The sequence below is a fragment of the Carassius carassius genome, chromosome 48 (genome assembly GCF_963082965.1).
Source record: "Carassius carassius chromosome 48, fCarCar2.1, whole genome shotgun sequence".
Classification (NCBI taxonomy): domain Eukaryota; kingdom Metazoa; phylum Chordata; class Actinopteri; order Cypriniformes; family Cyprinidae; genus Carassius; species Carassius carassius.
The window spans coordinates 23431624-23447899 of NC_081802.1; the positions used below are offsets into that span (position 1 = coordinate 23431624).

The 16276-nt window shown below is 37.9% G+C and overlaps 1 protein-coding gene across 1 annotated transcript; it reads left to right on the forward strand.

Annotated features, from left to right (window-relative positions):
* Nucleotides 1-1748: 1748 nt before the first annotated feature.
* On the forward strand, nucleotides 1749-16006 carry LOC132131618 (gastrula zinc finger protein XlCGF8.2DB-like). Its single transcript, XM_059543679.1, has 2 exons — nucleotides 1749-1885; nucleotides 14344-16006. The coding sequence occupies exons 1-2, from the start codon at nucleotides 1804-1806 to the stop codon at nucleotides 15348-15350; spliced, it is 1089 nt and encodes a 362-aa protein (XP_059399662.1). The 5' UTR covers nucleotides 1749-1803; the 3' UTR covers nucleotides 15351-16006.
* Nucleotides 16007-16276: the final 270 nt, after the last annotated feature.

Here is a 16276-nt window from a genome sequence, read left to right on the forward strand (position 1 = left end):
TCCTATTTCTGCACTCTCTTTGCCAAATGTCTTATGTGATGGGGACTGAGTGTACAGTGGAGCATTTCTTGGATAGCTTTCACAGTTTCGGCTGGAGACTTGTCGCCGACATGATAAAGTAACAGCACATGTCCATTCTTTAGTTGATCATGTGTAGATGGCAGCTGACTGAAGTTTTCCTCCAAAAACAACCGGCCCCTCCCTGGCTCTAGCTTCTCTGGACATTTTCTTTTCTTTCTTTTGACCTTTGGCATTTTTGCTGAATACACCAGAAAAATGTGTAAGTGGAAGACAAATTAAAAAAGCAGAAAAATTAACATGCATCTACTGTTAGGCTACCTGATATTTATCCAAATGAATCGATATTGAATCAAGATTGAAATCAAATCACAAGTTGTTACATGTCGTTGTCACTAAACACTAAACCAAATGTTTGACAATTACAACTTAACGTTACACCAAAAAATGATGGACTGAGTTTAGACACAACTGTTACATCCTGCTTAACTGTCCCTGCTTGTCTGGACAGAATGTTCAAAATATCTTATTTTCATGAGCATACAAATGTTCTTATTTATTGTTCTATTTATTTTATACTATTGTACTATTGAGACAATAACAAGTTTGCAGTAATGTTAACTTACAGCCTCAGTTCAGTAACTATATTCTACCTGTACTTCATTATCTGCAATAAGAATAGCTCCATCTAACAAAACAACTTTTATAGCTTTACTGTTGACACAAGATGAATTTCATGGCTAACCTTATATGACACAGTATGGCTGTTTCACATTCTTTCTTTTTTTCCTTCACATTTAGCAGATTTTGCGGGTGGTAAAACTCCCGTGGTCGTCGTTCAAATTCATTGAAATTTCGTTCACTTGTAGTTTAGCAATTAAACTAAATGTCTATTACAATTTCAAGAATGCTTTTACTCACCTTCAGCAAAAACGACGACGATTTTACGAGTAACACACTTCGGCGCGCTCACACGGCCAGTAGTTCAACAGGGAAGAAGGTGACTGAAAACGAGAAGGTATATATGGTTCTTCCGGTGGTGTTATCAATGAAAACCCGGAAACTCTGCCATCAACAAAACAACAGAAGCATTTTTTACGCAACACCGCACGTCGCCTGAGGAAATCCGAAGTTGCGTCGAGCAGAACCAAGATGGCAGCCGCGACAGCGGAGGTAGTCGCGTACCTAATTACAGTGTGTAATCAGGTGATTTAAGTCCTTTTAAGACAAGTCATGTCACTCGGCGGCCATCTTTGAAAAGCCTCTCGGCATCACTTGCGATTAAATTTCATATTTGAAATTACCAAAGAAATCTGATAACAACTGTGTAATAAATGTGGTTTATTTTGCTGAAATAGCATTATAAAAAGCTTATTCAGGCTAGATCAGCCAGTGCGCATGCGCAGTCTCAGAACGCTAACTGTTTCTATAGCAACCGGGACACTTCTAACGGTAGCTGTAGTGCTGACTTTACCGATTAGCGATTGGCTCCTTCATTCAGAAGGCGGGGCTACCTGCGATTGAGCGGCCATATTGAGCATTGCATTTTTCCCCATTCTAAACTATACAAGTGACATGTCTTGGGTATTCTATAGTCCTTGTTTATGTCCATGAGCTCTCACTCTGACTGACTCCCTCACCAGTGCACTGAACACTGAACTAGAGCTTGAGACGCACCCAGGGATTGGGTTTATTTCTCTTTCTGTTACTCTCATCTTAAACAGAACTGAGTGTTCAAATAACTCCTGCTGAAGCGACTGAGATCGACGTGACGCACTGATAAAGATGGCGTTTGTTAAAGAGGAGAGTGAAGACATCAGGATTGAAGAAGTGTTCAGTCTGAAACAAGATCCTGAGGAACAAACAGGTCAGTTTTTATTCTCTAAACTAATCCCAGTCATTTGATCCATATTCAAATGTCCAGCTCTAAGAAATGAAAGATATTTTTGAAGAATGTCATATGAGCATCGTAATTAAAGTGGTTTTATTTGGCATAGCGTGTCGAAGCATGTGGACCGTCATGTTGAGATCACATGACGAGACAAAAGGTGCGTTCGACTTCATGCAGCGCCGCGCAAACCGATCGCAGTCTGACTTCAAGCAATGCATGCTGGGTAGAAATGTTGTCCGACTTGAGACGGCGCCTGATTTAATAACTGATTTATTTGTATTTCACTAGTATTAATCAATATCTAAAAAAGTTTCCGATCTCTCCTAATCATATTACAGGGGAACAGTCCGTGCATAATTTGCATTTATATTTCTGCATTTAACATACGTGCATTTAAAAGTCCATGCATTACAAAAACAACCAATATCAATCACCAAAAGCAGTTCACTTAATAAAAAAGTTGGTTTTATCTTAGCTGAGGGATGTCTTTCTTGATTTCCTCCGAGAAAACGCCACCACAACATCATCAAAATCCAGTTCCCTCACAAGATCGCATTCAATGTCCATTAAAGACAAACAGTTGAGACGTCTTTGACACATTTTGCTTCTAAGTTCATTTTTTTTCTCTTGCCATGAGAGCAAATGAACGTTCTCCTTAACAGTTGCTGACTGGCAGGGTGAGAAATAGCTTAAGGGCAACACACACATTGGGGAAAACCGACGGCAGTCCATAATCTATAATTGTTTTCAGTAGTGTTGTCAAAAGACCCGGTACTTCGGTACCAAGTCGGTACTAAAAAAATTTAAATGTGACGGTACCAGGTTTCTGTAAGTACCGGTAGTACCGAGGTCCCGTTCAAACCCGGTTCAGCGCTATGATTTCAGCGAAGCAGAAAACGCGGACGGAATCTCAAAATCCAGTCATGAAAATGAAACTTACATTTTAATATGGACAGTCACGGAATTTGTCAAAGTTAGCATAAATTAATCAAATCAAATCTCCATATGGACCAGTATCTGTAAATGTTAAGCCGCAAAAGTTGCATAATCATGTCTCTGTGTGAATGAATGGTTTGTTTACTACATAGACTGAAGCGCATGACGCTTGCAATAATGAGGACATACAACATCACCAGAACTGTTCTGAGTCACTTCACAAGCATTTTACCGTTTCATTTAAGTAAACCCAGTGTCAATTTAAAGGTATTCACGGAAAACCGTCAAACAGCCTCTACATTGCGAGTAAATCACTCGCATATGTGAATAAATTTTACTCAGGGCGAGTAAATTATGTCTATTGTTAGCCATTGGCTAATGTCAATGTCAATGTCACCTTTATTTATATAGCGCTTTAAACAAAATACATTGCGTCAAAGCAACTGAACAACATTGATTAGGAAAACAGTGTCAATAATGCAAAAATGATAGTTAAAGGCAGTTCATCATTGAATTCAGTTATGTCATCTCTGTTCAGTTAAATAGTGTCTGTGCATTTATTTGCAATCAAGTCAACGATATCGCTGTAGATGAATATAAAATAAATTCTTAGATTTTACTCGCCAGTGTGTGTGTGTGTGTTCGAGGCTATTATAAGATTGGCGCAGATATATTTTCACTCGCTGAACACTGACTGAGCGCTTCAGAGTTCTCTCTCCATCAAGCGATCTGTACTTTTCGATTCATCTCAATGGACGCACAGTACACCTGTATTTGCCTCTTTTACTGTCTATGGTATTTGCCGAACTGTAAACTCTGTGTGAAGGAGCACGACTCGCCGTCGCTTTGCTGCTTTATTTCTCACACATGCAAAGAGAAGAGTCTTACCACGCTGAATCGACATGTAAACTATATTCTTAGTTGTCTTCTCCGGTCAAAATAATGGAGTTCATTTAGAATTATTCATATTTTCGAACAAGCAGAAGATATGACGGTTTCTCAGGTAGTGGGCGGAGCTAATACGCAAATGTCAATTTCATTGGCTGGCGCTCATCTTTTACCGTCCCTGTTTTGATTTCAGCAAATCAGTTCGACCGAACGCAGACAACGTGATTAATATTCACGTAGCTCATCAATCCATAGTGCATTGTATATTGTTAGTATGGTAGTAGAATTAGTAGTAGTATTATCTTTTAATAATAATTATGATCTATTACAATTTTTTTTTTACAGAAACCCTCAATGAACAAAAATATCTTAAGCATCACCACCAGTCTTAAGTTCAGATAAAATGACAAATATGCATTCATTACAAATTCATTTTTACATAAAGGCATTGTGCCAGAAATATTATTTGTAAAATGTATGTGATACTGCTACTACTGTTAATTAAAAATTAATCACACAATATTCTTCCATGTTTTAATTTTAATAGCAAATCCCCTTTATTTAACAAAAAATAAAATGTGTTTAAATTTCATAAATTAAAAGACAAATTAAGTTTGGGTGAAACTTGTTTACTGTTTTTCATAATTATATTACTTGTAGAAAATCTTTAAACACAATTGTAAATAAGTATAAAGAATGGCATTGGTTTTATTTTTAGTGATAAAAAGTTTTTTTTTTTTTAATTAGCATATTTTTGTGGTTTGCTTCGGTACCGATATTGGTACCGAGAACCGTGGATTTTCACTGGTATCGGTACCGAATACTGAAATTTTGGTACTGTGACAACACTAGTTTTCAGCATCTTTGATGGTGATCTGTCCGGCTCCATTGAAATGAAAGATCTGAACTGAATCATCTCATCAGCAAGACTGTTCAAGTCATGGGGGTCAGCAGAAGAAAGGTTATGGGCTCCTGTAGTAATGTTGCTGTCGTATTCTGCGTCTGACACCAAAGAGACTATTGATGCGTTCATAGGCATCCAGTCTGTGATCAAGGCAACTGACAGGATTGTCATTGGTAACATTAAATATGTGGCTTCCACTAAGACCCACATCACCATCTGTGGTCTCGTCAGCAAAAGTTTTTCTTTTCTTGTTTAGGTGTACCTCATGCTTATAAGACTGGCATACACCAGGCACACTTAAAGCGCTCCTCTCAAAGTGTTCAGATAGCTTGCGCTGAGCTGATAAAAACTCATGCAATGATTCAGGCAGTCGAACTGCTGTCAGAAGGGCCATATCACTTTTTTGCGGACGTACACTCGTCGTGTGGAATCGTTCAAGTATAGTATTCCAGAACTGCAGCATAAATTCAGTTTCTAGTTTGTCCATCATTGCCCGTAGTCCCGATGCTTCGTTGTGTGTTTCCCTTTTTTCTCTCTCATCTTCAGCTATACTGTTTAAGGCCTCTCTTATACTACAGTCATTTTTCCAAAGAGATTTGGCTGAATCTTGCCCTAGAGCTCGACCGAGTATCAGACAAATGTTTAAGTGTTAAGTTTGTCTTTGCAAATACTGTTCCCCATCGGCGAGTAGAGGCAGAACAAAATGAATACAATGACTGTAACAAACTAAAGTAGCCTACTGTATGACCTCTGGGCTGCTGTGTACACTGTTTACACCTGCTAAATTCAATGAGTGAGCAGCACAAGGTATGTAATGGATCAGCGGATTTCTCTGTTTTAAGTGAGCCTGCAGTCCATTGTGCCTGCCAGACATATTACTCGCGTTATCATACGATTGGCCTCTACAATTTATTTACCATTTTAATGATGCAATCACACAAACTCTCACCCGTGTGACCTGAAATGGGCTGGAAACCTATGAATCGTTCCATCACATTCCATTTCTCATTGACAAATCGGAAAATGAACGTTAACTGGTCTGTGTGGGACAAATCTGGCGTTGAAACAATGATGACTGAAAAATATTTGGCATCCTTTATAATTCATTAGCGATTACTTGTTTTGTTTTTTCTCCCATTATGTCAATAAACTCCTCACATATACTTGATGACATGTAAGATATGCTTCCCTGTCCTTTCTGGCTGCGTGTTTTAATACGCTCTAATAGAAATGGGTCAAACTGAGAAATTGGCTCTAAAATCCCCCCCTGAATGCCAGTCCTCTTTCGGCTAAACATGTTAGCGCTGCCACAACATGCTTCAATACCTGTATCCAGTATTCCTTCTCTCCAGCTAGTGAGTGTTTTTAGATCTATGCAATAGGGCTAGCATACAAGACATATTACCAGTGCTGGGTGCTTCCAGTAGAGGTCGACCGATAGTGGATTTTGCCGATACCGATAGCTAGGTCGAACCACACTGGCCGATACCGATTAATTAACTGATAGTTTTTAAAATGGATACTGAACAAAAACTAAAATAGTGCTTTATTTAAAAAAAAAACAGTACTGAATCATACTACTAGTAGTAGTAATAGTAAATGTTGAAATTACCACAAAATCAATTTTATTTTTTTCCAAATTCTGTTATTTCTGTTTGATTTATTTTCTGGATTCAGTTTTTTTCCGTTTTAATTTTTCTCCACTCCGTTTTAATAGTTAAAGTTTATTAATCAAAAAGCAAGTCTAATTAATTAAAACCATTAAACGAATACATTTTCACATCAATTTAATAAAGGTTTAACAAAAAATACGTTCAGGGCCCTATGAAATGTTTTATTTTTTTCTCACCATATTTATATTTTTAACATGTCTAATTATATGAATGAATAAAACAACTTAATTGATAATTGTTTTTTTTTCTTAAAGAAGCTTTATGATTTTTTCCCTCTCAAAAAAATCAGTGTTGTGTATTTAACATTTGCTGGTTATCAAATCAAGGCATGAAACATTAATTTCATTTATCTTTTAATTACTGAAAATTAAGTAAACTTTTTTTGTCAAACAAAAGGGATTTACTATTAAAATTAAAACATGGAAGAAATGTTGTGTGATTATTCCTTAAAAAATAATGTTTGTTTCATTTTAGTAGTAGTAGTAGTAGGCTATGTACATTCTAGTGAAAAATAGACCAGACTTTTATTTTGACGGGTTGCCGTGAATACCTTTACAGTTCTGTGTATTGTGATATGAGGCTAGCTTTACTCCAATCAAATGGTCAGAAACTCATGAAAGCTCTCTCAGAGCACTTCTGGAGATGTTGTTCATGTGTTTACAGCACAATCTATACTCACACTTTAACTGCTTCTATTTTTGAACACTTAATGATTATCTAATCAAAATAAAAGAGCAGTGCTGAGTCTAGGAGAACTCACCGGTATCACACACTGGACGCGTCGCGTTCAACTCCAGCAGCGGTCTAAAACAGTTCATTTAATCACCATACAGACACAAATTTACTTCAAGAATGAACAATGAGGCATAGATAAGTTTGAAGTTCAGTGTTTAAAAAAACGTAGCAAACGGAAAGAGCGATGTATATTACATTTACATTTAATAATTTAACAGATGCTTTTATCCAAAGCGACTTACAAATGAGAACAATAGAAGCAGTCAGGTCAACAAGAGAACATCAACAGTATACAAGTGCCATGACAAGTCTCAGTTAGTCTAGCACAGAACACATAGCCAGGTTTTTTTTTTTTTATATGAAAGACAAGAAAAGAAGGAAAAGTGCTAGTGTTAGTTGGTTAAGTGCAGGCAAAAAAGATGAGTCTTTAGCTGTTTCTTGAAGACGAGTAAAGACTCAGCTGTACGAATTGAGATTGGGAGGTGATTCCAGCAGCTGGGCACAGTCCAGGAGAAGATCCGTGAGAGTGATTGTGAACTTCTTTGGGATGGCACCACAAGCATCGTTCACTTGCAGAGCGCAAACTTCTGGAGGGCACATAAGATAGCTATAATAACATATATTATAGCTCTAAATTAAACATACAGACTTTATTAGAGCCACAGAAAGACAAACGATGAAAATGGTCAATATACAATTCAATATGTATATTAACAATGATTCGGGGTGAATATAATGTAATTTATTGGAAAACTATGTGAATGGCGCACTGTGGCGCAGCAGGATTTTCTGTCAGCTGCATTTAAATCGGGGTCTGAAGTTTATCGCTCTGTTTAGTGTGAAGCGTCATGTGTCTAAACAAATAGCAGGTGCTGTCAGTGATTTCAATCTCTAGAGGCCGCTCTTGCACTGTATAATGAAAACAGACCCTTCTTAGCCGCTCCAGCAACAGACCCAACCCAGAAAACCATCTGCATGGATTTTTGCCGATAACCGATTGTTCCAGCAGTCAACTATCAATGCCGAATAATTGGCAAAACCAATACATCGGTCGACCTCTAGCTTCCAGTCACTAAATCCATCTGTAAAGGCATGTCGTTTGGACGAGAAAAGTTTGAATGAAAAGCAGAAAACCTGTCTTGTTGATGGGGAGTATAAAAGCCACTCTCGTGAAACAATCTGGCCATTTGGTAAGCGAGTGTGTAATAAATCATTGGTAAGGGTGCGAGTCTTACCACCCAGACCACTATCCCTTAGGGAAGATGTATATTTTGAGATTCGGTTATGGAAAGAGGCAGCCCCTCTGTTAATTAGAATACTTTTCACCGAATCACTTTTAAGATCTCCCCACAATGCTGGGTCGCTATTTGTCTCCCAAAACGGGATCATCATCTTTTTTTATTCTTACTATGTTCGTTATCCTCCTGATTTAAGAAGACTTTGTGATGGCGGTGGTGACGGCCCCCACTGCTGCTCACAGGCCGGCTCAAAATCACTGCTATCACGGTTACTCGTGCTAGCGCCATCTCCACTTGAAGCAGCAGAAAGAACGATGTCATCAGGTGTGTTTGCATTGCTTTTAAAAAAGCTGGAGATTGTCGGCACCTTTTGTAGGAGCTTGTAATGATCGGTCAGAAGCTTGTGGATCCATTTGGAGCTCTTTGAGTGAATCAAAGTTAACAACAGGCAATGGTCAATCAACAGTGTTAGGCAAGGCAGAGACAGAAACAATACCAGACAGGAGTCGGGGCAACCAGCAAACAATCAGAGTTCCAGGTAACAAGATCACAAGGGTAGGTGGCAGAGAATCAGAATAGACCTGTCAGCCGGGCAAAACAAGACTTGGCAGTGTGTGAGTGATGAGCAACACCTGTGCCGGTAATCAGTCCAGTATGGGATTATGGGAAATGGAGTCCGGGGTGAATGTTAATACTCCGGTGGCCATCAGAGACAGCCACAGAGGTCTGATTCCTGACAGAACTGAGCCTCTCTTGCTTCTTTGCGTTTTTTTAATTTTCTTTTCGTTGATCCACTTGGTTGTTTTAAACTCATTTTGACTAACTGTCTTCTACGCGTGACTTCTTTATATTACACACTGATTTTTACTCTCCTCTAGATGTCCCTCTCAACAGCGCAGCAATGCTTTAAAACTTTTTTTTTTAAACCACAATTAATACTTCAATTGCAAAAATAATCACAATACTTCACAGTATTCAATGCCATTTTATTGAATTAAATTAAAATAAAATAATTATATGAAAAACAAAAAAATCCTACGGTAGGTTTGCCAGGGCCCCCTGCTGTTCTAGTGCCCTGGGCAAACGGCCAGTAGCCCGTGCATTAATCCGTCCCAGACTCTCATTGATCGCCGTCTGTAGTCGTGCTTCAAGTCCAACGCACCTAAATACTAACGCTGCCTTCATGTGAACCTGTGAAGATCCTTCCTTCATGTTGGTCATTTGTTATTAAAACGTCACACATTAAATTAAGAAAAAGTCATAAATAATGCAGAAGTTGTCTAAACAAATTTGTGTAACATTAATCCGTGTATCATTCGTTCATTCATTATTTTATTTCATATTGAAAGTAGAACAATGAGAAAAAGGATCCTTTTCGTTTTTTTTTTTTTTAAATGAAAAACGAGATTTCAGCTTAAATTTTCGTTTTTTGGTTCAGGGGTAGAAAAATGAATGTGTGTAATGAAGCCCGCGAATGTCTTTTGTAATTCGCTTCAACCTTTCCGAACTTTATGAAAGATTATTTACCGAAGGTTTGAGTGGTGTAAGTGTGTGAGGATTTGGAAGCAAGCAGGGTACGGGTGTTTCTGAAGCAAACTCAGCGTCATTGTGCATCTGGTTAAAATCTAAGGTCAGAATTGATTATGAAATTCTCAGAATGGATCCAGAATCGTTGGAGAGAGAATCGCGATGCATCATTTTTTTGTTTTTTTTTCTCCCACCCCTACTCTGCTGACCCTGCCCCTCTCATCCGTGGAGTGACGAGCAGACTGTGAACAAAATACTATAGAACTCATTATAATCAGTGAAGCTGTCTACACCATAGATAGATAGATGCACATACCATAGATATATATATATATATATATAATATATATAATGCGCACACACATACAGTACAGACCAAAAGTTTGGAAACATTACTATTTTTTATGTTTTTGAAAGAAATTTCTTCTGCTCATCAAGCCTGCATTTATTTGATCAAAAATACAGAAAAAAATGTAATATTGTGATATACTATTACAATTTAAAATAATTGTTTTTAAATGTTTTATACTTTAAATGATCATTTATTTCTGTGATGCAAAGCTGAATTTTTAGGATCATTATCACATGATCCTTAAGAAATCATTCTAATATGATGATTCATTATCAAAGCTGGAAACAGTTCTGCTGCTTAATATTTTTTCAGAACATGTGATACGCTATGTTTTTAAATTATAAATATTTTGTAATAACAATATACACTACTGGTCAGTAATTTGGGGTCAGTAATTTCTTTTTCTTTCTTTTTTTCAAATAAAATCAATTCTTTTATTCAGCAAGGATGTGTTAAATTGATAAAAAGTGATAATAAAGAAAATATATTATTAGATATATATATTTAGATAATTATAATATGATAATGAAAATTCAGCTTTGCATCACAGGAATAAATTATTTTAAGTATATTCAAACAGGAAACTATTTTAAGTTGTAATAATATTTCACAATATTACTGTTTTTTTCTGTATTTTTGATCAAATAAATGCAGGCTTGATGAGCAGAAGAAACTTCTTTAAAAAACATTAAAAATAGTAATGTTTCCAAACTTTTGGTCTGTACTGTATATCTTTGGTTTACACTAGATGCGGTTAACAACCTCGGCGTCCGATTGCAGGCCTTTCTGCTCCTTGAGTTCTCTCCAGCGCTGGAAAGCTGATCCAATATTTACATGGGTCCTACTTCTTGCCTTAAGCCTTCTTTTGTTCCGCAGACGTTTTCCTCTTTTGTTTTTATCCGCCATCTCTATCTTTCAGTAGCTCGGCTCGGCTAATGCACGCCCCTTACTGCTGATTGGCTACAAGTTTGTTTTGCTACTCGGCCCTAATCAGTTTTCTAAAGCGTTTTTGAAAAATCGCTTACCCCACTTTTATGCAGTTTACAGTTCCTAGTCATGACGGGGATCTTTTATCACTGGGACTGCCCCATCTTTCAGTATCAAACGATGTGCAAATCCAGTGTCAGAATGTACCTTGTTATAAAACATTAGTCGCTGAAATGACAGGAACAAAAAAACACAAAAAGCAATAACCTGAGAAGGAAGGGTTAGGGTTAGGAGAAGGAACGTAGCTTGTTCGAAAGTGAAACAGCAGCTGTGACATGGATGCTTGATATCAACTGTGTAGCCGCACTGGGTTGTACATAATAATTAACTCAAATGATATATAGGAAATTTGAATAATTAATCAGGAATATGATTAATATATGTATATCATATTACAGTTGCATTAAGGTTATTGAAGATGAAAAATAGGTCAATTGTAAATATTAATAACTCATCACAAGGCCCTGTAATTTACTCATTTATATTTCAATATTCTATTCTTCATATCAATTATTGTGATATCTCTTACTGTAAATTAATGTAAATCAAACGTGGTTCGTCCAGCAAACGGCCGTAAGATTAACTTATTAACTCTCAGTAACGCTATCTCTTCTTATAATTCCAGGACAAATAGCTTCTGGCCATGAAACCATTCTCCTGTCCTTATAAAATTTAGATTACTTAAAAGTTACAAATGAGCAACTTAGACAGACAATCTGGAGTATATGGAATTTAATAATTGAACTAATAATACATCAAACTACGATTTATACAGAGTAAATACGCGTACGACAATATAGACAGTAAACTTTGTACAAGACATAACGGGGGAGAGGGAGAGAGAGAGAGAGAGAGAGAGAGAGAGAGAATGAGTGAGAGAGGATGAATGAGAGAATAGGCGTGATCACAGAATCACGCGCTCAGTTATGCAAACTCACAGACAGTAACCCTTGAAAGACAACAATGAATCAAATCATAGACAAACTTTAAGCAGCATTTAAATCCCCATAGAGAATGATACTTGCATGGTTCTCTTTGTGTATGCGAAAGACGAGCGTGCGTGCAGCGTGCGTCGCTCTGGGCGTGTTCTCACGTGTCTTCCGGGGCGAGCGGACTCGCGCGAAGTTTTGAAGGTTCAAAGAAGTGATTCAGAGTTCTTTCTCGTAGGGAGGCGAATATGAGAGTAAAACTTAGTAAAGAAAAGAAACGAAAAGGAAAGAAATAAAAGCTCCCGGAGGAACCATGGGAGTGGCTGTTGTCTCAGATGAAGTGCTTTTTTCGAACTTTTCGTGTTAGTCCTTTTATAGAGGGACTTGGTTCACGCCTCTGTTCGCACGAACAACCAATGAATGTCCAAAGATCTGAAGCGGGAAAAGTTCCTTTGTCTCTGGGGAGACGCCCACTCTAATAAGTTCTGTCTTATAACGTTTCAGTAGTGATATTCCAGCCAGTTCGTGATTCCAGATTAATACATTTTACACACCTTTCATACAGGTGGATAGTTGTGTCACAACATGACAATTCCAAAACACCAAACAGTATGTATATAACTGATAGAAACACGACGTTACATTCATATGCAGAATTACACACATTTAAAGATTAACACACGATAAAATTGTGGATACTCCAATTTTTGATTATGGAAAACATCTAATGCACCAAAAAGCAATACTTAATACATTTGGAATACATTGAGAAAATAAAAGGGTACTATTCTCTCTTCTAAGAGTTAGCTTTCCTGTCCTGTTTGTTAGGTCTTAAAGTTTTACGACCTGGGAAAGGGGGTAGAACTACAAATCATGATTCTATTTTTTTTTTTTTTTAAATGTGTTTCGCCGATTTCGGAGATGAGCTCCATGCGATCAGCGGGAGCTCAGAGCTCAAGTATCCGCCGAGAGCAGCCTCAACTCGGCTAGACCCTCTGACATTTGCTGCTGGCTCTGATGTCTCTTTAGTGGTTCAAGTTAAAATATAATTCGTTTGGGGTAAAACGAAACGTTTCTTATCTTTGGCCTTTATTCAATTAATCTATTAATATGTTATATATATATATATATATATATATATATATATATATATATATATATATATATATATATATATAGGTCCTTTTTATTCCTGTCTCTATAGAAAAATGAACTTTTGTAATATAGCTCTGGTAGACTGCTCACTGACAACATCAGTCGTTCCTCCATGTTGAATGAGTGGAGAAGGGTATTCCTGAACATACTATTGAATGAGTGACTCCTAGCAGGCTCCTGATTGGTTAACGCGGTGCGAATTGACGCCAAAGTTCACATTTTTCAACTCTGGCGGCAGACGCGAATTCGCGTCAAACGCTTAAATGCACAAAAGCACCATTCGCGCGAAACGTTTAATTCGCGTCATTCACGCGAACTAGACGCGCGAATGAGGCGAATTCGTGTCTTCCGCGCAGCGCTAAATGCCTCATTCGCGTCGGGAGACCTCCAGACGTGCGTAAACGCGCCTTTGCGCAGCGAGACCTCCAGACGCGCGTAAACGCGCCTTTGCATTGACTTAACATTGAAATCATTCGCGCCAGACGCTCTGTTCGCGTTTGGTGTGAACACAGCATTAGAGAATTGTTCATTTTAAATATTGCGGTTATAACTAATACTGGTATATCCTCATACAATAAATTAACAAGATATCGATAATTGTTTATTTGAATATCACGGTTATCATCAATACCGGTATATCGCGACAGCCCTAGTTAATATAAGACATCATTTAGTCACCCAGAGTTATGTTTTAGTTGCATATGCGAATAATTTACTCACAATGTAGAGGGCTGCCTAAAGAAAGAGCAGCATGTTTCAACTCTAGCCCTCAATGTCCACTTTTCGGCAAACTCAAGCTTTCAAATAGAGCTTTCTACCTTCAGCTTTCAAATAATACAGAAGACCTTGATTAGCATGTTCAGGTGTGTTTGATTAGGGTTAGAGCTAAACTCTGAAGGAAAGGGGGTTTCAAGGGCCTGAGTTGAGAATTCCTGGCAGGTTTATTGGGTCAAGTAGGACAGTGGTCCTTCAGAGCAGGTTTGGACACCTCTGGTGCAGGATCAAGCATACTCTACACGTTGTTGATTTTTATGCATTACCTAAATGTTTTGATGTTTGTTGTATTGTGGCATTAAACTGGGGATAACTTTTGTTTGTTTTTTACCTTAGACCTGGTGTTGAAAAAAGAGAAAGAAGTACTCAATGACATTGAAGAGAAAGATCAATACGAGAATCTGCATGATTTCACAGCTGGAAACAAATATTTTAGGTGTTCACATGCTGGAAAGATTTCCACACGAAAAAAAGCTCAAAAGACTGGAAAAACTAGAAGTGATTTCACTTGCCTTCGGTCTGGAAAGAGTAATAATCAACAAGGAAACCTTAAAGGCCACATTAAAGAAACCCCTTTCAGATGCCAACAATGTGGAAAAAGTTTCACTTTTAAAGTAAGTCTTTACAGGCATATAAAAATTCACACTGGAGAAAAGCCATACACCTGCCAACAATGTGGAAAACGTTTCACTTATAAAGTAAGTCTTGATAGGCATATTAAAGTTCACACTGGAGAAAAGCCTTACACCTGCCAACAATGTGGAAAAAGTTTCAGTTATCAAGTAAACCTTAGCCACCACATGAGAATTCACACAGGAGAGAAGCCTTACACCTGCCAACAGTGTGGAAAAAGTTTCTGTCAGCAAGGAAACCTTAGCCACCACTTGAGAATTCACACAGGAGAGAAGCCTTACACCTGCCAACTGTGTGGAAAAAGTTACCGTCATCAAGGAAGCCTTAGCCACCACATGAAAATTCACATTGGGGAGACCCCTTTCAGTTGCCAACACTGTGGAAAAAGTTTCACTTATAAAGGATGTCTTGACAGGCATATAAAAGTTCACACTGGAGAAAAGCCTTACACCTGCCAACAGTGTGGAAAACGTTTCTGTCATCAAGGAAACCTTAGCCACCACATGAGAATTCACACAGGAGAAAAGCCTTACACCTGCCAACAGTGTGGAAAAAGTTTCCGTCATCAAGGAACCCTTAGCCACCACATGAGAATTCACATTGGGGAGACCCCTTTCAGTTGCCAACACTGTGGAAAAAGTTTCACTTATAAAGGAAGTCTCGATAGGCATATAAAAATTCACACTAGAGAAAAGCCATACACCTGCTAACACTGTGGAAAACGTTATGCTCAGCATGCAAACCTTAAAGTCCACATGAGAATACACAATGGAGAGAGTCCCTTCACCTGCCAGCCATGTGGAAACATTTCCGTCATCAAGGAAACTTTAGCCACCACATGAGAATTCACACTGGAGAAAAGCCTTACACCTGCAAACAGTGTGGAAAAAGTTTTGCTCAACATTGGAACTTTGAAGTCCAGATAAGAATACACACTGGAGAGACTTCCTTCACTTGCCAGCAGTGTGGAAAAAGTTTCAGTCATAAAGGAAGCTTTAACACTTGGACATAGAGAAAAGTCTTACTCATGCCAACAAAGTGTAGATGTAGTTTCACTCAAAAAGGAAACTTAAACAGGCACACATGAATTCACACAGAATAGAAGCCTTACACCTGGCAACAGCATTTACTCAACTTAACTCAACTCAACTCAACTTTATTCATAAAGCACTTTCAACACCACAAATGGAACCAAAGTGCTGTACAGAAAGTATAAAAGAGAAACATAAAAACAAAAACAGACATATGACATACACACTTACAAAGCATTGTCAAAAGCTAAAGAAAACAAATAAGTTTTAAGTGCACTCTGAAAAACACTCAATGAAGGACAAGTTTTAACAGACAGAGTAAGGTCATTCCAAAGCCTAGGAGCTGCAACAGAAAATGCGCGATCGCCTTTACATTTTAAACACGTTCATGGAACTACAAGAAGTAACTGATCTGATCTGAGATTTAAAAACGTACAACAGCGTTTTGTATTGAATTCTGTAACGTATGGGTAACCAATGTAGTTTAATTAAAACCGGAGTAATGTGTTCTCTTCTTAGTACCCGTTAAAAGTCTGGCAGCTGAGTTCTGAACGAGCTGCAAACGGGAGAAAGAAGCCTGACTCACACCGAGATACAATACATTA

Excerpts from the sequence above, each read along its gene's own strand:
- LOC132131618 (XM_059543679.1), top strand. The coding sequence starts at position 1,804 with ATGGCGTTTGTTAAAGAGGAGAGTGAAGACATCAGGATTGAAGAAGTG. Across the intron at positions 1,886-14,343 it reads AGATCCTGAGGAACAAACAG|ACCTGGTGTTGAAAAAAGAG; the intron begins GTCAGTTTTTAT and ends TTTTTACCTTAG.